Source organism: Pelobates fuscus, chromosome 7 (assembly GCF_036172605.1).
Source record: "Pelobates fuscus isolate aPelFus1 chromosome 7, aPelFus1.pri, whole genome shotgun sequence".
In the NCBI taxonomy this organism is placed as follows: Eukaryota; Metazoa; Chordata; class Amphibia; order Anura; family Pelobatidae; genus Pelobates; species Pelobates fuscus.
In genome coordinates this window covers 73,168,501-73,191,580 of record NC_086323.1, presented here as the reverse complement: position 1 = coordinate 73,191,580, position 23,080 = coordinate 73,168,501, and the positions used below count along the sequence as shown (strand labels likewise).

Genomic DNA, 23,080 nt, shown 5'->3' with positions numbered 1-23,080 from the left:
AGGCGACAGACGGCTCAGCGGTGTTCGTGCAATTAAGTGTCCGTTTATAGTTCCATAGAATCCTCGCCGAACACCGCTGGTCTTTTGCACGATTAAAATGGCCGCTACCTCGTGGTCGGCAAACGAACAAAGGCCACCCAGCGTTCATCAATTAAGCTGCGGTTAACCGCAGCTTCTGGGCGGTTAATTGACGGCACACTCCATCTCCTAGGTGGTCCCTCATACGGTAGTTTGTTCGGTAGCTGGAATCTACCGAACACCCCGGCTGAAAGGCACGAATATGCCTTTCTGCAGGTAAAATAAAGCTTTTTAAAGTCTGGTCCATAGTCCAACGGAAGCAGGCGAGCAACCAGGCTTCTCCAGCTCATAGTGGCGAGGTTGGTTTCGCCACATATATATTATATTTATTTATTTTTATTTCAATATTTTATATAATGCATAGCCTATTGTCTGTGAATTGTGTATATTTATTTTGGGACTTATCCTAAAAAGCAGGTGAATTAAAATTCCCACATTAATTTCTGTATTGTGAAAACTGAATGCCTGGATTCATGAACTTTGAATAGTCTGAGCATTTTTCGGCATGGTTAATAACTAAATAAAATCCTTACTTATAAAGAACACTCCAAGCACCAAAACAACTACAGCCCCTGGCTGTGCACTCCTTTCCAGTATAAGAAGTCAAACTGTTTGAGAACAGCAGGCACCCACTACCACATCCTGCTTTCAGGAGCTTCAGTTAGCTCCTCTAAGCAAAGCCAGGGTCTGCTTATTGAATGAGAGCATCAGCTGTGCTTTGTCAGTCAATGTGAGTGGCACTGCAGGCAGCATAGGAGCCAGGTAAGCTGTCAAACTGTCCTTAAACCATTTTACTACTTACATTGAGAGGGCACCAGTGCACTCCTGGCACCAACACCACAACAGCAAATTATAGTAGTTATGGTACTTGTAGTGTTCTGTTCCTAATTATTTGTCATTTTAAAACATGATTCTTTGGGGGTTTTTTTGTTTGTTTTCTTGTATTTGCAATTTAGCTCACAAACGACATCCTTAGATGTTTTGGCATTGTTGCCAGTGGAAGAACAAACCATTTTATGTAGATGTTTATAATTGTCCATCTGTAAGTTTTGTAATACTATGAAGTGGTACAGGTAAGTATTTTTTTTAATGTCTATTAAAACATCTCTATACAGGGCTATTCATTCAAGAGTTAATGTCTGGGAACTCAAAGTGATTTTTTTACATTTTGGTCCAAAATAATGAAATCAAATGCATTACTCACTTGGATAATTTTCCCAGTTTGGCTATTTTAGCCTAAAATTTAAATTCACTTTGAATTACTGTCAATCCAGACTTTTAAAAATAACTCTGAAAATCTCATCTCCCTACAGGACCAAAAAAGTACAATGTCATACAATTTGTAAAAAAGTATCTTATTTATTCATAATGCCGCTTAACAATTCTTTCTTCTGCAGAATAGCTATAATCATAGCTCTAATGCATGTCTATGCCAGTCTTTTATAAAAAAAATTGTAGTTCCATTTCTGCAATGAGTAATGATGTTATTGCACATGCTTTCAACTGGCAAATAAGAAGAGAAGTTTTTTAAAAATGTACATAAAAGAAATAAAGGAGGGTATGTGAATTGGGAGGGGTAAGGGAGAAATGGTGGCTGGGACTGATGGAAGAAATGTGGCTGTATATGGAGGGGATGTGAGTATTTGAAGATAATAGCTGAAAGGTAGAATAGGAGAAAGGTACGGCCTGAAGTACAGAGGGGTAGGTGGACATATGGGATCGCATTGATACCCCACTATATGTATAAATTGTGTCCATTTATAAAGTCTAAAAGTTGAATAAAGTAACTTTACTTGTCCATAAATATTATACCACTTTTCATTTGTTCCCATATAACATGTATTGTTTTACTGTTATGTTGTTTTTAACTGTTGATTGACATCTGTCATTGATATCCTGCAAATATATCTCCATATCATTTATCACTGCTACTAAACAATTACTGCTGTTTTCCCACTAACGTTCTGTCTTCAATGTAACATTGCAGACCCAAATCAGCCCTCGAGAAGGTTGGCAAGTATACAGCTCGGCTCAAGATCCTGATGGTCGATGTATCTGTACTGTGGTGGCTCCAGAACAGAACCTGTGCTCCAGAGATGCAAAAAGTAAACAGCTTCGCCAGCTTCTGGAAAAGGTAAGGAAATTAGATACCTAGTCCTCGATTCAATATGTGTTTTTTAAGTGATTCAATACTGATAGAAATACTTTCTAAATAATTTATCTACAAAATTTCCCGTGGACTTTAATGGTGACTTTAGTAGATAAATCATTTGGAAAATGCTGAATGTCCCAGTGGACAACATTGGTCTTCACGCAGCTAAAATGTAATCTTATTCTACTATCAACATTAACCCATGAGTGCAGGGAATTTTTTGGTTTGTGTGTTTGCTTGCAAATGCAATATGTCCAATTTGTGTTGTTTATGTGAATGTGTTATATATTTAGGGAACCTAGAGAACATATTAGTTCCATTGATTCTCTACATACTGGACACCTGAGTTATATGCCATCCCATGCTCCCTTTACAAAAGCTTTCTGGGCAACAGAGAGTTGCCATCGATCCATGATACAATCAGTCCAATAGTGTTCTCATATTCGCTTGTTCCAGGCACACCTCTTTAAAGAATGAGACCACTGTCTCTGCCCAGGGCAGACAATCTTTCTCACCAACCAGAACTGATAAACAATCTCTAATGGAACATTGTAGACATCTGTAACGCTTCCTTAACCAGAGCACCAGCAAACTCTATAACAGAAAGCAGAGCAGTTTATTATTCATTCTCGAGGAGAAGAAGCCGTTAAAAAACTGACTGCTTTCAGTGTAGTCCAGCTGCTTTATTCAATACAGGCTCAGCTGCTGTGAAGACAATAACATGAGAATAATTTCCAATTTTGCCTGACCTCAGAAATTAGTCCACAGGTGAGAAAATATCAGATTATTCACAGTGGATGAGGGAGAATAGAGAAAGAATGATTATTGGAAATTCAGCAATAATAATATACAAACAGCACAGAACAGTCAATCATCCCGCATGAGATAGGAGGGTTCCAAAAAACCATTAGAAAAATGTGTGAATCTGCTAAAACGAAAATCTATATCTACACAAAGTATTCCATGTGTGAAAATGTATTCCAAGTACTTGTCTGTTAAACCATCATCATTATCAATAATTCATACCACCCAAGTATCTCTATTTAGAACAGACAGTCCCTATTCCGAAACAAAATTCACACCAATGTGTCTGTAAAAGTACAAATACACAAATTAGTACAGTAAAATAATATCTATTAATAAGATACTTTGGTCTGGAATTACATTATTTCGTTATATCAATGGCAATACGCTGGTCATAAGATGCAAGATAAATAAATTGTCTGTCCTGCTTCTGACCACACCTACAGCGACACTGCGTAAAATAAAACTGCCCCTCCATGGTCATTTCAAATTGCCCTACTTGCTGAAGAGGGGTAGGACATGCAGTATAGCTCTTTCTGGTACTATGAATATCAATCTCTCTGTTAGTGTTTTTTCACTATTTGCCCAGGATAGAACTACATACCACAGTCTATAGAATGCAATGGAGCAAAATGCCTAAATGCCTGATCAGTCTACATTCTATACTCAACCTCCTATTTTAACTATAGCCTTTTGAGAATATAATCTCCACTATATTTATTAATGACATGGTAAAACTGGTGATTGGGCTTCTTCTGTTCAGGAGTACACATTGTGAGCACATATATAATTCATATTTAAGGTTCTCTATAGCTCATTATGTTTCTTAAAATACCTATTTAGGTGTATTGTGTTGATTGGGGATTTGGTTGCAAAAATTTTCAAATGTCCTACAGGTAAATTTTTTAAAAATATGTTTGCCAGAGAAACCCCCAAATAGGGTCTCATGTTCTGCACACCTTTATTTAACATATAAATACAGAGAGTGGGTTTGGTGTTTATAAAGTAACAAGTTCCCTTCCAACAACTGGAGTTGTGTGTAATGGGGTCTGAATATCTAGAGCTGTCATTTGAGAATTTGTCATGAGTGGGACTTTGTGTGTGACTGGAGTTATGTTTGAGTTTATGTTTGCTATAAAATATGTGGGATGGATCAATGTCTTGTCCTGAAATGTCCAAATATTTGTATATCTGTCTTTTTAAAAATGAAGAATACAAAAAAGAAGAAATAACCATTTTTGCATAAAAAACATAGTATTTGTCCTTCAAATGTGAAGTTGTTCATCAGGTATAATTGTTTTAACACAAAAGGTATTGATATAGAAATAACGTTTACTATTACTTTCTTGATTCCAGATAATCTACAATTAATGGAATATAAATTAAATGCGGAGAATTGCTTTCATGGAGCAGATAAACAAATACTTATATAAACACACGTTCACTATTTAATTTGCTTGTATATAATCTTTTTCAAATATTATGTTTTGTTCACAGGTCCAGAATATGTCCCAGTCCATTGAGGTGCTAAATCTACGCACACAACGAGATTTCCAGTATGTACAAAAAATGGAAAACCAAATGAAAGGGCTTAAAGCTAAGTTTAGACAGATCGAGGAGGATAGAAAGACCCAGCTCACTCGTCATTTTCAGGTGAACCCTGCAGTTTAACATCCATACCTTCAAAATGCCACTATTTCAAATGTTCATTGAGTAAGGAAAATGCTTCTTGAGAATGTCTGAAGCTGAGGCTATAAAGACATAATCTTTTTCTAAATAAACGTTAAAAAAAGAGCAACATTTTCATTACCATTAATTTATAACATCACTACTATAATTTAAATAGCAGGATAACGGATAATGACAGTAATGTAATTTTACAAAAGAAATTCATGGTCTAAAGGACAATACAAAGTGAGCTAAGTGTAACACCCAATATCATGCTCTCTTTCCACCACATGAGGCATGTTTGTCCAAAGATTTGTCATATACCGGAATAATACACATAAATTATGACTTTTACAATTACACCAGTTAAGATTAATGCATTTGCTTCTTCGATGTTTGTATAAACAGAATGGGACATTTTAGAATGGTTCATCAGCATCCACCAAGTCTTACAAAGTAAAATGTAACATTTTGCACATTTGGGATGCAGTACTTTTTTTGTGGTTTGAAACCATGAAAATTCCCCTGCATGAAACTAAATGACCATCAATCCAAGATTAAAATGTGGACCTAACACATTGTAGACTACATTTTACCCAACACAGTTGTGATGTGACCCACACTAAAAAAAAGTGATTTTGGAACCCTTCTTGGCATTAATGTTTCATACAACAAGGAACGGCATGGGTATGGTATGAATATACAAGGGAATTGTTTATTTACATCAGATTTGTTGAACCCAACTCTTTTCTGTTTTTAGTATAATGCTTGGCACATTGCTCACTATGCCAAATCTATAGCCAGAACTTGATAACAGCAGAGTCCAACGTATGTTGTTATATATAGAGAAAGATAAGGTGATTACCAGAAATGATAGAACTGGTAGATGCCAGTCAGTTCTCATTTACAAAAACAACATTGTTAAAGTATGTTCTATATTTAAGACATTTTGTTATATAATAATAGGGAACTGTTGTTTTAGAACCTTTCAGAAAAGTATTGAGTAAACTGAAACTAGTAGGATTATTTCAATGTATTATTTATTATTTAAAATTTAAAGCCAAAATAACTGGATACATTCTCCAAGTCAACTATATATTCTATTGGGCTATTTTGGCCTTATATTTGAAATTAATTTTGAATTCCCAACAATTCTCCCTTTATTGAATAGCCCTATACATCTCCTTATTTGTCTCAAGTGGCCGATACAGAACCTAATATTGGGAGGAGCACTGGTAGATTATTTAAAGTAACACTCTAGGCACAATAGCCTAATAACCTCTGTATTGGTTATTGTGCCTAGAGTGTTCCTTTAAATAATTTACCGGTGTCCTTCCTTTTTATATATAATGACTGGACTTTATCCGAATAGACTTCATATGTGCATATGTATATACAAGTAAATATATATGCACACAGTTGTGCTCAGAAGTATATATATATATATATATATATATATATATATAGATCATATATGATGTGTGTATATATATATATATATATATATATATATATACACACACCCGAGGTCTGTCCAGATACAAGATAGAAGAAACATTGTACATAGGACAATGCCGCTTCTGTCCCCTTTAAAGTTCGCACCATGGGACCTCACACAATTCTCCCATCATCTCTTCCACTGTTCAACACAATGTGCAAAATGCTTTGTTGGAATCGCCATCAACCGCCTCGTTATATTTACCTTAAGCTCATCGACAGTCTGAAATCTCTTCCCTTATAAAGGTGATTCTCAATCATCTTTGAAGCGTTTGTTCCATTCTTTTATTTGCACTGCACTCAATGCATTGTCTCTGACAGCTGTCTGAATAATCTGAATAGTTCCCACTGAGGAATGTGTAAGCTTAACGGAAAATTTGATGGAGATGCGTTGCTCTGCTCGCTCAGTCATTTTGAATGTGACATTTACATTTTACTCCATCCTGTACACCAAGCATGTCAAACTTGTGGCCCATCTCAAAATGTGCAGTTTTGCAAGCTGAAACCCTGCACATGTATACTCCATCCACCATGAGCACTTGAAATCACTGAAGTGGTTATGATGGTTGGAGTTACCTAGACATCAGACATACAGCAACTTAAGAAACTCTGGAAATAATAAAACTTTGCTACATAGGTGTCTTTATTAGACTTGGACTTTCGTATTCAAAAGGCTGAACATTTCAGCCGAATGCATGATTGGCTCATTCTTTCGATGCGCTTTTGTTCTTTTTGCTCACCCAGATCATATCTGATAGGAATGAGCCAAACTAACGAATACACACTGAATGAATGAGCCATTTATTAATTTTAGTTACCTGTTCGGCCTTTTGAATTACAGACAGACAGTGTACTGTCTGTTGCTGCATGTATTGCAAACTGTTGAATGATTCATCTCAATGCACAAATAGGTTTAATATTTGGTGCTCATGCATTAGTTCTGCTCACTCTCATATATTTATTATTATAGGTATGATGGGAGTAAGTTGAATGACCATTCGTGCAAAGAACGAATGAGCCATTCATGCATTCAGATGAAGCATTTGTCTTTTTCAATACATTGCTTTAGCATAGGGATATGGTTGGGAGACTGAGCTGAATGAACAAATGGGTTATCTAAAATGTAAACAATGTCCAAATTTAGTCCGTAAATGAATGAGTCAATGGACTTTTTTTGTCGGAATACATTTGGCACAAACAAAAACATCTCCAGTGTCCAGGTCTAGTCTTTATAAGGTATAAAATATATGACTAAGATAGATTAGCAAATGGACTAATGCTATAAGACAGAGCATAGAAATCAATTCACAGGGACCAAGTTGTCACACAATAGATATAGCAATATAAAAGATTAGGAAACAATAAACACTGGAACCAGCCTAAGTAATTAAAACAATATAGTACTTGATTACAGCTCTAAACATATGGCTTTTGGGAAGGGCTGTGAGTGATTTGTTTAAAGTATAGATATTTATGCCTTGCATATCTTATCTTTACATATGATTCACTATTAGCAGAATTCTCATTAGTTTGGTCACATACCTATCCTTGTAACCTCTAATAGTTTTCCCACCAAAATACCGTACAATTCTAATTGTAATAAAATTTATACAGGTGTCAAAACCACTTTTATGGCATGTTAGTGTTCCTTAACCCCTTAAGACCGCAGCCAAATGTACAAGTTGTGATCCAAAAAAACGTAAACAAAACCTGGCATTTGCGCTATATGTCTGTCCAACCATAATTCACCTCTTTCATATTAAATGCACCCCCCATTATTATATATAATTTTATTCAGGGGAAACGGGGCTTTCGTTTAACATCAAATATTTAGGTATGGAACATAATTTAATATGAAAAAAATATTTAAAAAATGGGAGAAAATAAGAATTTTTTAAATTTTTTTAGTTCTACGTGACATTCTAACTGTGAATGTCATAATACTGTTTGCTTTTACTGCAATACAATACACATATTTGTATTCAGCGATGTCTCGCGTGTAAAACAGTACCCCCTATGTACAGGTTTTATGGTGTTTTGGGAAGTTACAGGGTCAAATATAGCGTGTTACATATTTCAGTTTTTTTACATTGAAATTCGCCAGATTGGTTATGTTGCCTTTGAGGCCATATGGTAGCCCAGAAATAAGAATTACCCCCATGATGGCATACCATTTGCAAAAGTAGACAACCTAAGGTATTGCAAATTGAGTATGTCCAGTCTTTTTTAGTAGCCACTTGGTCACAAACACTGGCCAAAGTTAGTGTTAATATTTGAAAATGCAAAAAACTAATTTGAACGCAAATTTTGGCCAGTGTTTGTGACTAAGTGGCTACTAAAAAAACTGAACATACCCTATTTGCAATACCCTGGGTTGTCTACTATTGCAAATGGTATGCCATCATGGGGATAATTTTCATTCCTGGGCTACCATACGGTCTCAAAGGCAACCTGGCGAATTTTAATGTGAAAAAACTGAAACGCAAACCTTATATTTGACTCTGTAACTTTTGAAAACACCATAAAACCTGTACATGAGGGGTACTGTTATACTCAGGAGACTTCGCTGAACACAAATATTAGTGTTTCAAAACAGTAAAACGTATCACAACAATTATATCGTCGGTGTAAGTGCCATTTGTGTGTGAAAAATGCAAAAAATGTCACTGTCACTGACGATATCGTCGTTGTAATATATTTTACTGTTTTGAAACACTAATATTTGTGTTCAGCGAAGTCTTCCGAGTAAAACAGTACCCCCCATGTACAGGTTTCATGGTGTCTTGGAAAGTTACAGAGTTAAATATAGTGCTAGACAATGTAATTCCCTGAACTTTTGGCCTGGGTTGGCAGGCAGGTCCTGCAAATTGTAATTAATAAAATGACCTAATTATGTAAAATTATTACATAAATATATGCGTAGAATTATTATATATATATGTGTGTATATATATATGTGTGTATATATATGTATATAATTTTTTTTAATTATTTTTATTTATATATAGGTATATACATAGTGATATATACGTATATACTTATGTATATAGATATATATATTATTTCGTTCTACATGTATTTTGATATCAATATATATATATTAATTTTAAAATACAGTTAGAACGAAATTACGCATGTTTATATATTTTTTATCTATTTTTTTTTCATTATTTTTTTATTATTTTTTTATTTATTTTTTTAACGTATTTATATATTTATTTATTTTTTATTATATATAAATATATATATAATGAAAATTCTATATATATTTAATCAATATCATTGTACGTGTATTTTGATATTAATATATATATATAATTATGTATATATTAATATTAAAATACACGTAGACAGTGTATGCATATTTATGTGTATGTGTGTATATGTGTGTATATATATACTTAGATCATATATATAATAAATATATATATGATCTAAGTATATATAATTTATTTTTACACTGTTTTAACATTTTTTATTTGTATTTCAGACAGCAGGGGGAGTACCTGTCATTACAGGCACTCCCCCTGCTGGCAATGCCTTGGACGGCTATGCCGTCCATGTGATCGCGGGGTCCTCGCAAGGACCTCGCGATCACATGGCCCTGGGCGGCTGAAGAGGACGCAGGGGGACTCCCTGGGCTCCCGGGTAAGTCCCCCATACCGCGATCGCCGGCGTGGGATCGCCGGCGACCGGGTAAGTACATAAGATCGCAGGACGTACTATGCCGTCCTGCGGCTTTTAGAGCCACCAAAATAAGGACGGCATAGTACGTCCTGCGGTCTTAAGGGGTTAAGGGACCTTGTCCTTTTAGTGCCTAACACATCCAAAAGTCCTGAAAGGACTACAGAGCTTTTACATACTAAAATAATGCAGCAATCAATAGTGTAATACATACTGTATGCAGTGATTTTCTTTTTTGGGGGGAGAGGAAGGAGAAAAGCAAGTTTAATAAAATATGTTTCAGACTTTTTAAAGTAAAATTTAATTAAAGATCAACTTTTTCAACATTTGTTGGTAGTGATTTCGCGAACATAAAATTTTCGGTTTGCAAACGCAAACTTCCGCAAATGTTCGCGAACCCGGCGAACCACCATAGACTTCAATAGGCAGGCGGATTTTAAAACCCACAAAAAAGCCCTAAAGGCCCCCACCCCTGAGCGGTTGGTGGGGGCCCTAAATAAAGAGAGGGGGGTGGACCTACTGTCCTCCCCCTGGCCCCCACCCCTGAGCAGTGGGTGGGGGCCCTAGATAATAATGGTGGGGGGTACCTACCGTCCTCCCCCCCAGCCCCCACCCCTAAACGGTGGGTGGGGGCCCTTAAAAAACAATAAGGGGGGACCTACTGTCCCCCCCGGCCCCCACCCCTGAGCGGTGGGTTGGGGCCCTAGATAATAATGGTAGGGGGACCTACCATCCTCCCACCCTGGCCCCCACCCCTGAGCAGTGGGTGGGGGCCCTAAAAAAACAATAAGGGGGGCCTACTATTCCCCCCGGCCCCCACCCCTGAGCAGCAGGTGGGGGCCCTAAATGAAAATCCCCCCCCAATCAAGGTGACTAGGGGTCCAAGAATTTAGTGAAAATTCCCCTGTATAACAATGTTTGGAATTTAGTGAATATTCCCCTGTATAACAATGTTTGGCATTTAGTGAATATTCCCCTATATAACAATGTTTGGCATTTAGTGAATATTCCCCTGTATAACAATGTTTGGCATTTAGTGAATATCCCCCTATATAACAATGTTTGGCATTTAGTGAATATTCCCCTGTATAACAATGTTTGGTATTTAGTGAATATTCCCCTTTATAACAACGTTTGGCATTTAGTGAATATTCCCCTGTATAACAATGTTTGGCATTTAGTGAATATTCCCCTGTATAACAATGTTTGGTATTTAGTGAATATTCCACTGTATAACAATGTTTGGCATTTAGTGAATATTCCCCTATATAACAATGTTTGGCATTTAGTGAATATTCCACTGTATAACAATGTTTGGCATTTAGTGAATATTCCCCTATATAACAATGTTTGGCATTTAGTGAATATTCCCCTGTATAACAATGTTTGTTGTACTTAATCCACCAATCAGAGTGTTATGAGTCAAATTACACAGCGTGGGAAAATTCCACAGAACTTTCCCACGCTGTGTATAATGACACAGAGCACTCTGATTGGTGGATTTCAAACCAACCAATCAGAGTGCTGTGACAGGTAAATGTAGAGACTTACCTGTCAGTCTCTTCATTTACCTGTCAGAGCATTCTGATTGGATGGCTTAAACCCACCAATCAGAGTGCTCTGAGTCTAATTGCAGGGCGGGGCAAGGCTGTATAAGCCTTCCCCTGCCCTGCAGAGCTAAGTCTGCTCGGAGCCCTCGCCGGGTGAAGATGGATTATTATTTTTTGCGCTCGTTTTTTTTTTTTTTTTTTATTGCGTCGTTTATTATGGATATTTATTTGGCCTTTTTGGAGGCTGAAAAAAGAAGATTTTAGAAGAAAGAAAACATCGAATGGTAAGTTATTTTTTTTACAGGTCATCTGGGGGGACATTTTTTAATGGCCCCCATCCGCCTCTCAGGGGTGGGGGCCGGGGGGAGGACAATAGGTCCCCCCCTATTGGTATTTAGGGCCCCCACCCGCCGCTCAGGGGTGGGGGCCAGAGGGAGGACAATAGGTCCCTCCCCCTATTGGTATTTAGGGCCCACACCCGCCGCTCAGGGGTGGGGGCCGGGGGGAGGACAATAGGTCCCCCACCCCCAATTTGTATTTAGGGCCCCCACCCACCGCTCAGGGGTCGGTGCCAGTGGGGAGGACATTGGGTCCCCCTCCCCAATTTGTGTTTAGGGCCCCCACCCACCGCTCAGGGGTGGGGGCTAGGGAGGAGGAAAATAGGTCCTCCCCACTTTTTTTACTTTAGGGCCCCCACCCGCTCAGGGAGGGGGGACCCTTTTTTTTTTAAATAGTAATAGGGGGCGGACCAAACATCGCATATGTTCGCCGTCCGTGGCGAACACGAACACGCGATGTTTGCCAGGAACTATTCGCCAGCGAACCGTTCGGGACATCACTATTTGTTGGTTCTCCTTATCCTATTGACATTCAGAGCACACATCTAATTAACCTTCCTCAGAGATCATCTCGTCTTAATTCTTCCTGATTTCTAAATAAAATGCAGATGTGTTTTAAAATATTAATATAGCATATGCTAAGTTTGTACACTCTCCTAGTTAATTTTTTTTTTTTATTTAGGTTTGCCAAAATAAAAGTGTTAATCCCTTGCGACTTTCATGCAACAGAATGCAAATATGCTTGCATAGTACATGAACTGGTGACAGAAGCATTACCATTACTTGATGTTTTCATTCAAGGGAGAAATTGCCATTTAAATCATTTTATTCTATTTAATATAATTGTATTTATATTTACACAACAGGCATGAAGAGATTCTCTGCTTTTAGTGCATTACATAAATAATGATTTTAGAAAAATATATATATAAAATGAAAAATATGCTTACTTTCAATGTTGATGCAATTGCAGACAGATAAACAGACAAACAGAAAATCTTGCATGCACAAGTCTCCGAACTTTGGTGTGCATGGTCAGCTAGGTCCATATTGCATATACTTAAGGAAATATGTCAATTACAATTTTCTTCATGTCTTTATTTCCATGTAAAGTTATGGTCTGCAGTTTGCACCATTTTTCTGAAAATGTTAGAGGAGCTGCTTTAAGATGTCTGTTGGCACAGTTGAAGTGGAGTAAGGCAGCAGGAAGGATTTGGCAATGTCCTTCCTAACCTAGCAACATGTGGATAGGCGAGTAGATCGCAGTCTGCATGTTTTCTAGAATCTAAAAAGTGAGTAGAACACTATTGCTTTAGAAATAATACTAACGCGTTTTACTCCTTGCGGTTTACTCTTAACGGTACAGTGTACCTTCCAGTTTTACCGTGTAAGATAGGACCCTTTTTTGTCAAACCAATAATGCTCAAAGTGTTGTAAAACAATGTGAATGGACTGGCGTGTCTGGCTTCCGGTGCGTCTGGTCGCATGATTTAAGGGCTCCGTCGGCTGCTCGACCTGACTAGCCACAATACAAGCAATTATTTAATTAAAAATCAGAGAAATATTGATCTTTGCACTCCTCGAACTGAGAAGAGCTGTAACATGTCACCGTCCAAGCAACTTAAGCTGCAAGAATCGATGAAATCGAAGAAAAAAGACCGCCGGAAAACGACTCAAGATGGCGATGAGGATGCAGAAAACTTTTCAGAAGGCCTCTCCGACCCAGAATCGGTATCCTCTAAGTACTCCGATTCCGTTGTAACGGAAAAAAGCCTTCATAGAATGCTACAAAACCTAAGAACCACGATAAAGGCAGACTTCCAACGCATCGATGGGGACCTAAGGAGAGAGTTGGCAAGTATAGGCGAAAGGACTAGCCACCTTGAAAATAAATCAGCGGAACTGTGCTCTGCTCATAACGAAGTGGTAGACAAACTTCAAAGTTTAGCAGAGGAAAATACTACCTTGAAACTAAAGCTGGCGGATTTGGAGGACAGATCACGGCGACAGAATGTCCGCTTTAGGGGGATCCCTGAGGATATTTCTAATGATGCTCTTCCAGCCTACTTGTTGTCCATCTGCAGATCGTTAGTCCCTGATGTACCTGATTCTGCTTGGGCATATGACAGGATGCACAGACTCCCTAGGCCGGCCCGATTATCTAGCGACACTCCTAGGGATGTGATTGTCAAGTTTCATTACTACTCCCACAAAGAAGCATTGCTGTCTGCTGCAAGAAAATCCCCTGTACTTCCAGAACCGCATGCTAAGATAGCTCTATTCACAGATCTCTCAGCAACTACTATGGCAAGACGGAAAGAATTTATTATCATCACCAAGACTTTGCGCAATAACAACGTGGCCTACAAATGGGGGTATCCTACTAAGTTGATAGTATGGCGTCAAGGCAAGACGCGAGTGATCGCTGAACCCGAAGATGGTATGAAACTACTAACGGACTGGGGTCTTTGGCGCAACGAGAGCAACCATCAAGAAATCACCAATGCGACTTCACCCAAGAAAATATCGGCGGAATGGCAGATGGCCGGCACGCAGAATAAGAAAAAATAGACTTTCGCACTTCGTCCTAGTCTAAACCGTGTTGGCGGTATGGGTATGAACTCGAACAACTGAGATGTGTTCTGTGCATGTTATACTGTTAGTTTCTTATGTTTTATGCGAAACTGTACCACTGCATGCATCTAGGCGCATAGATACTTTCTTTCCCGCATGTCTCAAAAGTCGGGTTTAATCCCTCTTGCGGCATGTTTACCACGTGCAGCGACTGGGGATTCTTCCCGACTTTCACTATCATTACTGTATGTTTTAGCATGTAAATTAGATCTTCATAGTCTATCGCATGACCAGAGATCGAGAGGTATGACTGTGGGCCATATCACTTCGAATATGCAAACAGCGCTTCCAACACAGGGCTTAATTATTTGGCCAATAACAGGCGTCTTATGCTTACTTTCAAGTAAGGTATGGTAGTCATGCATAATATCATTCAGTATGCACAATGCTTTGTTAAATTCTCATGTACCTTTCGTATAGGCATAGAGCTTACTTGTCACATAACCCTCTTAATACACAACTGTTCTCCTAACATGTTAAGAGAGCCCAACGAGCCCTATGGTCAAGGACGAGGAACGTGAATAGTCCTTACTAATAAGGTTTAATGTTCATAACTATGTTCAGTAAGTTACACTGTTATACTTTTATTTCTCTTTTCAGCCGTCCTTAACTTTTGCCAAGGCATTTGATACAGTTCCACACAAAAGATTAGTGTTCAAACTCAAGGAAATCGGTCTCGATGAAAATGCTTGTTCTTGGGTAGAGCATTGGCTTAAAAACAGAATACAAAGAGTTGTCGTTAATGGTAAATTTTCAAGCTGGACAGAGGTGGCAAGTGGTGTCCCTCAGGGGTCTGTTCTGGGACCGCTTCTATTTAACATTTTTATAAATGATCTTGAAGACAGCATTGAAAGTCATGTTTCAGTGTTTGCAGATGACACAAAACTTTGTAAAATAATACAATGTGAGCAAGATATTACTTTGCTGCAGAAGGATTTAGATAGACTGGAGGACTGGGCACTCAAATGGCAGATGAAATTTAATGTTGAAAAATGCAAAGTTATGCACTTCGACGTAAAGAATACACAAGCAACGTATACCCTTAATGGAAGTGAATTAGGGATAACAACACACGAAAAGGACTTGGGAATTGTTATAGACAACAAACTATGCAACAATGTGCAATGTCAATCAGCAGTGGCCAAGGCCAGTAAGGTATTGTCATGCATGAAAAAGGGCATTCATTCTCGGGACGAGAATATCATTTTGCCTCTCTATAAATCACTGGTAAGACCACATATTGAATATGCTGTGCAATTTTGGGCACCTGTTCTAAAGAAGGATATCATGGCACTAGAAAAAGTGCAGAGGCGGGCTACAAAATTAATAAAAGGAATGGAACATATCAGCTATGAAGAAAGGTTAACAAATTTAAACCTATTTAGTTTAGAAAAACGTCGCCTGAGAGGGGATATGATAACATTATACAAATATATTCGGGGCCAATACAAACCATTGTGTGGAAATCTATTCACAAACCGGACTTTACATAGGACACGAGGCCATGCGTTTAGACTGGAAGAAAGAAGATTTCGTCTAAGGCAAAGGAAAGGTTTTTTTTACTGTAAGAACAATCAGGATGTGGAATTCTCTGCCTGAAGAAGTGGTTTTATCAGAGTCCATACAGATGTTCAAACAGCTACTAGATGCATACTTGCAAAGACAGAATATTCAAGGATATAATCTTTCAATGTAGGGTAATAACTGCTTGATTCAAGGATAAATCTGACTGCCATTCTGGGGTCAAGAAGGAATTTTTTGTCCTAGCTTGTTGCAAAATTGTGCTTCAAACTGGGGTTTTGTTTTTTTTTTTTTTTTTTTTTGGCCTTTTGGATCAACAGCAAAAAACAGGTGTGAGGAAGGCTGAACTTGATGGACGCAAGTCTCTTTTCAGCTATCTAACTATGTAACTATGTAACTATGTAAACGGCACTTAAGCAACCAATTGTCAGGACGACAGGAACGTCCTTACTCCTCCCCTATTTTAGGTCACCTCTTGAGTTCACACGGTGTGTTCTCTAAATGACCTTTTTGTGTCTCCCCCATAAGGGAGATGTCTGTATATACTTTGGTTTCTTTTCGCTTCACCGACCCTCCCCTTTATCCAATGACTCCCTTCGAACCCTGCTCACTGTATTTCAACACCCAGTACCACACTATGTTAGTTCAGCCGTATTACCTTCACAGAATCCAGACTTATCTGCTATAGGAAACGCAATCTACGCGGAACGTAGCAGGCTGCCATCAGGGCTACATCAAACATTGCTCCTTAAATCGTTCACGAATAGCAATTTTCAATGCATACCTATACACTATGTCAATGACTCGTAATACCATGAAATTTTTTTTCCCTCAATGTTAAAGGGCTAAACAGTCCCTATAAAAGGCGCCAAGTACTGAATGATATGAATGCCTCTAATGCGGCAATAGTGTGCCTTCAAGAGACCCATCTTTCTAAGAATAATCCACCCACATTCCGTTCACCAAGATATCCCACAGGGTTCCACGCACATGCAGACAACAAAACAAAAGGTGTTGCTATATTCTTCCACTCTTTGGAGCTTCACATTACATGCCCAATATGCAGACCATGCGGGTAGACTACTAATCTTAGTAGGCGAACTAAATGGCATACTAATAACAGTTGCCTCCCTGTATGCGCCTAATACAGCCCAAATCTCCTTCTTGTCTAAAGCCATTAAAAGAATACTCCGAATACGCAAGGGACATGTAATAATCTGCGGAGACTACAATTGCACTTTAGATCCGCTTTTAGATGTACAACGCATACACAACAAACGTCCGAATAAAATCTCCAAGCAGACAAGCAAGCTTTTCTCTCAACTCATACACTCACATGACTTATACGATTCTTGGAGAAATCTCTATCCCACAGCAAAGGATTTTACATATATCTCACAGGTTCACACTACATATACACGAATTGATATGTGTTTGGTAGACAAACTCACGCTGCCGCACCTAATTAGTCAATCGATTGAACCACGAACATGGTCTGATCATGCCCCAATTATAACCACCATTGCAGTTCCATATCCTACAAAAGGCAGGGGCAAATGGAGGCTTAATGAATCCATACTTGATGGGCCTGTACATTTAAAGAAAGTACAGTCGGCTCTGATGGAATACTTTACTCTCAATAACACTGACGACACTTCCATAGAAACGCAATGGATAGCCCACAAGGCGGTTATCAGAGGAGTTTTTATCCAATTGGGCTCTTCTATTAAATCACAATTCAACAAGGAACTTACCAATCTGACTCAAAACTTGGCGTCACTGGAGTCGTTGAATAAGGCATCCCCCTCGAAAACTCTATCCAAACAAATTGCCAGCACTCGCACAGCCCTCCAACATCTAAACACACAGGCATTTACTAAACACACTCAGAAGCTCAACCAACATTATTACCATATGGGTAACAAAGCGGGCAAATTATTAGCAAGCAAATTGAAATCGAAATACCTCCAGACTAAAATCCCGTACCTAATTTCTAACTCCGACGCCAGGATTTATAATCCTAACGACATAGTGGACGAACTATCCTATTATTATGAGGGTCTATACAACTTAAAATCACAAGGGGACACCCACACGCCGTCTCAAACAGACGTGGACGATTATCTGTCAAGGATAAAACTTCCACAACTTACAACACTCCAAAATGAGCAACTAATTGCTCCATTTACAGAAAGTGAGGTTAAAGAAACAATCCAAGCCCTTCCCAAACATAACAAAAAACAAAAGAGGAAGATCTAGAGAGAGATATAGAAAACTCTTAATCTCTAATAAGATCGACCAGAGTAGGTAACCCCTTCCTAATAGTAATACTAAAAATTAACCTTTAATGGAAATAAGATAAAATTAAACGAAATAAACACCAATTGTACAAATAACTAAGAAAACAAAAAATAATAATACAAAAAAAACAAAAAATAGTTTAAAAAGGAGTGGATTCTAAATAACAGTGGTAGTGGACAATAGATATTGTGGAAAAATCAGCTATCGTCCTTAAAAAACCACCTATGGATAGAGACTATAGTCCAGACTATTCCCAAATACGGGGAGGTATAGAGAGGTGAAGGGAGAAAGTTGGAAAATGAATAAGGTTAACCCTTAAAATTCGTGAAGTAAGGGAATTAAACCATACATGAGAATAATTATTCTTATAGTATACTGGCTAACAAGTGCTAAACAAACTATGTACTAAGCACTTGTAGCAAAAAACCTAGGTCCTTGGGTGGGATGGTTAGCAACACTAAAAAACTGTTGCATGTAAGCTAACAAGTGGGTACTGTAAAAAAATAAAATAAAGTACCACTGCCAAATTAACACTTGTAGCAAAAAAAAACCCTGTATCCAATAAACACCTGGACCTCAAAGTTTACAGTACAAAAAATCGGCTAAATTGTGTTGCCGACAGAGACACTCTCCCCCTAATTTCCCTCTTAGAAAAACCTCAATAGTGGCAATATTAGAAGCAAAACTATCTAGTCTAGACTAAAGGCTCAAGGTCTGGAACTCACTCCTACACTAGCTACCTGACGCGCGTTTCAGCGCTATAATTGCGCCTTCGTCAGAGGTACAAGCAGCGTGCTGTCCTACTGACGGATCTTTTATATCTGGAGAGCCGGCAAACATGAGAAGGGAGTTGGAGGATTTGTTCGCGCCAAAAACGGCGTTTCAATCTGTTCCGCCCATCTGCTTACGTCATGGGTTGATTGACACGATATGCAAATACCTGTCAAGCCACCTAGATGCTTACTTCGAAGTAAAGTAAAAAGACCTCAAATATATGTTATTGAAAGAACGAAAAGAAGGGTTTAAACCCTCCTACAGACTGGAGGGATGCAACCAAACTTATAACTCAGTTCAATTACCAAATTGTAAAGTTCATGAAATAATAATAGTGAAATATAGCAAATAAAAAACGGGTCTAATTATAACTTAAATTTATCTTGAAAAAGGCAGTTATGATAATGACAGAATCCAGAACTCCCAACTCTTAAAGGGACAGATATATGTAATCCAAGTTACTCAAAAATTAATAAAATGAAGGTATTTACAAAGATTAATGAAAAATATAATCAGATTAAGGGTAAGAGCATTGCTGATGGTATAAATTTATGCTCACAGTGTAATTCATTTTTCAATGAAGGGAGTAAATGTGAACCCTTCATTTAGACCATTGGGGGTCAGTGTATTAAAACTGTAAATCCAAAAGGATTCTCTTCTGAGAAGAGTGCGGTCTAAGTCCCCCCCTCTGCGACCCAATAGGACTCTCTCAATCCCTGCAAATCTTACCCCGCTTGTGTCGCTGTCATGGTAATTCCTTATGTGCCTAGCGACAGGGGTATCCTTAAGGTTTCTGACTGAGTGTATGTGTTCCATCACACGCCTCTTAAGGGGCGTATAGTTTTTCCCACATACCTAAGTCCGCATACACAAGTCAATAGGTAAACGATGCCCTTTGTGTTACAGTTAAAGAAATGTTTCACTTTGCATGTTGTATTGTCTATCAAATTTGGAAGTATTTTAGAGTTTTTCATCATATATTGGCAGGCTACACACCTACCACATTGGTAGGTACCCTGCACTGAAAGCCAGTTAGTAGTGGCACTTCTAGAGGATAAATGGCTGGAAACCAGGACATCTTTGAGGTTTTTCCCTCTACGTGCAGTGAGGGAAGCAAATGGAGTCACAGCTCCCTTTAGTTGGGGATCTTGAGAGATCAGTGGCCAGAACCTACTCAGTATCCTTTTGGACTGGTCCCATCCGGAGTCAAACGTTGCTATACAACGAATGAGTTCCTGGTTGGATGGTGTTGCCATATCCTTTAAGAGGTCTTCCCTGTCACTCAAAAGTGCCCTTTGATATGCCCTCTTGAGGCAACGATTAGGGTATCCCCTCTCTTTGAATCTCGCTCTCAGGAGTTTAGCTTGAACTATGAATTCCTCCACCGTTGAGCAGTTTCTCCTCAAGCGGAGGTACTGTCCAACTGGAATCCCATTTTTGAGGGGTATCGGGTGATGGCTGTCCCACCGCAACATGGTATTTGTTGAGGTGGGTTTCCTATAGAGGGTAGTGTCGATTACCAAATCTTTGGAGATGTTAAAGGTACAATCTAGAAAATTAAGTGTGGTTCCTCCGATCTCAAACGTGAATCTTAAATTGAGGTCGTTGGAATTCAAATTTTCCACAAAGGATCTAAAGAAGTCCTCCGTGCCAGTCCAGACAACGAGGACATCATCGATAAATCTCTTCCACAGAAATATATATTTTGTAAAGTCAGCATTTGTGTCACAGAACACCACATTCTCTTCCCACCACCCCAGGTGCAGGTTGGCATACGATGGAGCACAAGACGTGCCCATAGCAGTCCCCTGCACCTGGTGGTAGAACTGACCATCAAAGAGGAAGAAATTGTGGGTCAGGATAAACCTCAGCAAATTGATCACGAATTTCGTGTGGCGGTCATGTTCCGGACCCCGTGTGGCTAGATAGCATTCAGAATGCATAAGACCTTGAGTGTGGGGAATTGACGAATACAGGGCCTCAACGTCGAGACTACATAGGAGTGCATTGCTTGGTATATTGAGAGAAGCTAGACATTTTAATGTGTCCTTTGTGTCTCTCAAGTACGAAGGTAATTTTTCGACATATGGTCTCAATATTGTGTCTACATATAGACTGGCCCTGTTCGTTAGATTATTAACCCCTGACACGATAGGTCTAGCTGTTAGTTGGCTACATTTTTTTTGTGCACCTTGGGTAGGCAGTAGAATGTAGAGACCACTGGGCTTTTATTATAGATATATGAATATTCGTCCTTACTCAAGGTGCCTTCGTCGAATGCTGAGTCCAAGATAGCTTTAAAATCTGATAGGAATTTAGTGGAAGGATCAGATTTAAGGGTACGGTAGGTTGTTTCATCCTTTAGTATGTTAGTAGCTAACTGGATGTAGTGTGTCCTATTAAGGACCACAATATTTCCCCCCTTGTCTGCTGGTTTGATTATGATGTCCTCGTTGTCTCTTAGGCTACGAAGGGCTAAACTTTCCTCCCTCGAGAGATTACTATAAGAATAATTATTCTCATGTATGGTTTAATTCCCTTACTTCACGAATTTTAAGGGTTAACCTTATTCATTTTCCAACTTTCTCCCTTCACCTCTCTATACCTCCCCGTATTTGGGAATAGTCTGGACTATAGTCTCTATCCATAGGTGGTTTTTTAAGGACGATAGCTGATTTTTCCACAATATCTATTGTCCACTACCACTGTTATTTAGAATCCACTCCTTTTTAAACTATTTTTTGTATTATTATTTTTTGTTTTCTTAGTTATTTGTACAATTGGTGTTTATTTCGTTTAATTTTATCTTATTTCCATTAAAGGTTAATTTTTAGTATTACTATTAGGAAGGGGTTACCTACTCTGGTCGATCTTATTAGAGATTAAGAGTTTTCTATATCTCTCTCTAGATCTTCCTCTTTTGTTTTTTGTTCCTATCACGTATGTAAGGGTTACCCCCTTTCCCAGGTTTCCCCAGGCACACTCACGGGCTGGTTGTCTTTGGCAACTAGCCTTTGGCTTCTTTTCTCTTCCCAAACATAAGGCCCCAGGCCCTGACGGGCTGTTGAATTATTACTACATCAAATTAATAGATCAAATTACTCCTCACATTACAAGGTTATTCAATACAGTTAGACAAAGCGGGAAATTTCCTGGGGAAATGTTGGAGGCCTATATCATAACCTTACCTAAACCGAATAAAGCGCCCACAATTTGTATCAATCTAAGGCCAATATCACTATTAAACGCTGATGTAAAATTATATGCAAAATTGTTAGCCAACAGACTAAAACCTCTTTTATCCACTCTGGTATCGGGGGAACAGGCGGGCTTTGTGCCTGGAAGGCAAGTTGGAGATGACACTAGATACTGTATGGACTTATTAGAATGGGCTTTCAAACATAAACAAAATGGCGTCCTAATGGCGTTAGATGCGGAAAAGGCGTTTGACCGCCTTAATTGGAACTATATGGCTAGCACACTTTCAGCGTTCAATTTCTCCCGACCCTTTATAGACAGTATTTTAGCCTTATACTCATCGCCGTCGGCTAAGGTCTTCAACACGGGGTTCACCTCAACTTCCCTATCACAAATGGTACCAGGCAAGGTTGCCCATTATCTCCTCTAATATTTATTTTATGTTTGGAACCATTGGTAAAAACAATACAAACAAACCCTTTACTTCCAGGCCTTCAAACGCCCGATGGCGAAAAGAAAATTGCACTCTTTGCTGACGACGTTATGCTGTTTCTTCATACGCCGGTACAATCTATTCCCCACCTTTTAGACACCCTGCATGAGTACGGCGCTGTATCTTACTATAAGAACAATATTAAAAAAACACAAATACTTCCTGTCCATTTGGATCAAGGGACAATCCATGTCCTAAAAGCAAAGTACCCTTTTCAATGGCGTAAAACCTTGATATCATATTTAGGGGTAAAAATTGCATGTTCCCATAAGCAAATTATTCGAGAAAACCATGAAACAGTCTTAGCTAGGATTTCAAAACAAACTGGCTCGTGGGATATGGTAAATACATCTTGGATAGGTAGGATCAATTTCATTAAAATGATGGT

At 38.6% G+C, this 23,080-nt stretch overlaps 1 protein-coding gene across 2 annotated transcripts in view; it reads left to right on the top strand.

The window, feature by feature from the left end:
- The window catches only part of OLFM3 (olfactomedin 3), a 193,420-nt gene that overhangs the window by 146,641 nt on the left and 23,699 nt on the right, over positions 1–23,080 (top strand). For both annotated transcript variants that reach the window (XM_063428426.1, XM_063428425.1), the window contains exons 2-3: positions 2,066–2,212; positions 4,532–4,687. In XM_063428426.1, the coding sequence (XP_063284496.1) occupies positions 2,066–2,212; positions 4,532–4,687 (303 nt within the window). The remainder of the gene's footprint in view (positions 1–2,065; positions 2,213–4,531; positions 4,688–23,080) is intronic.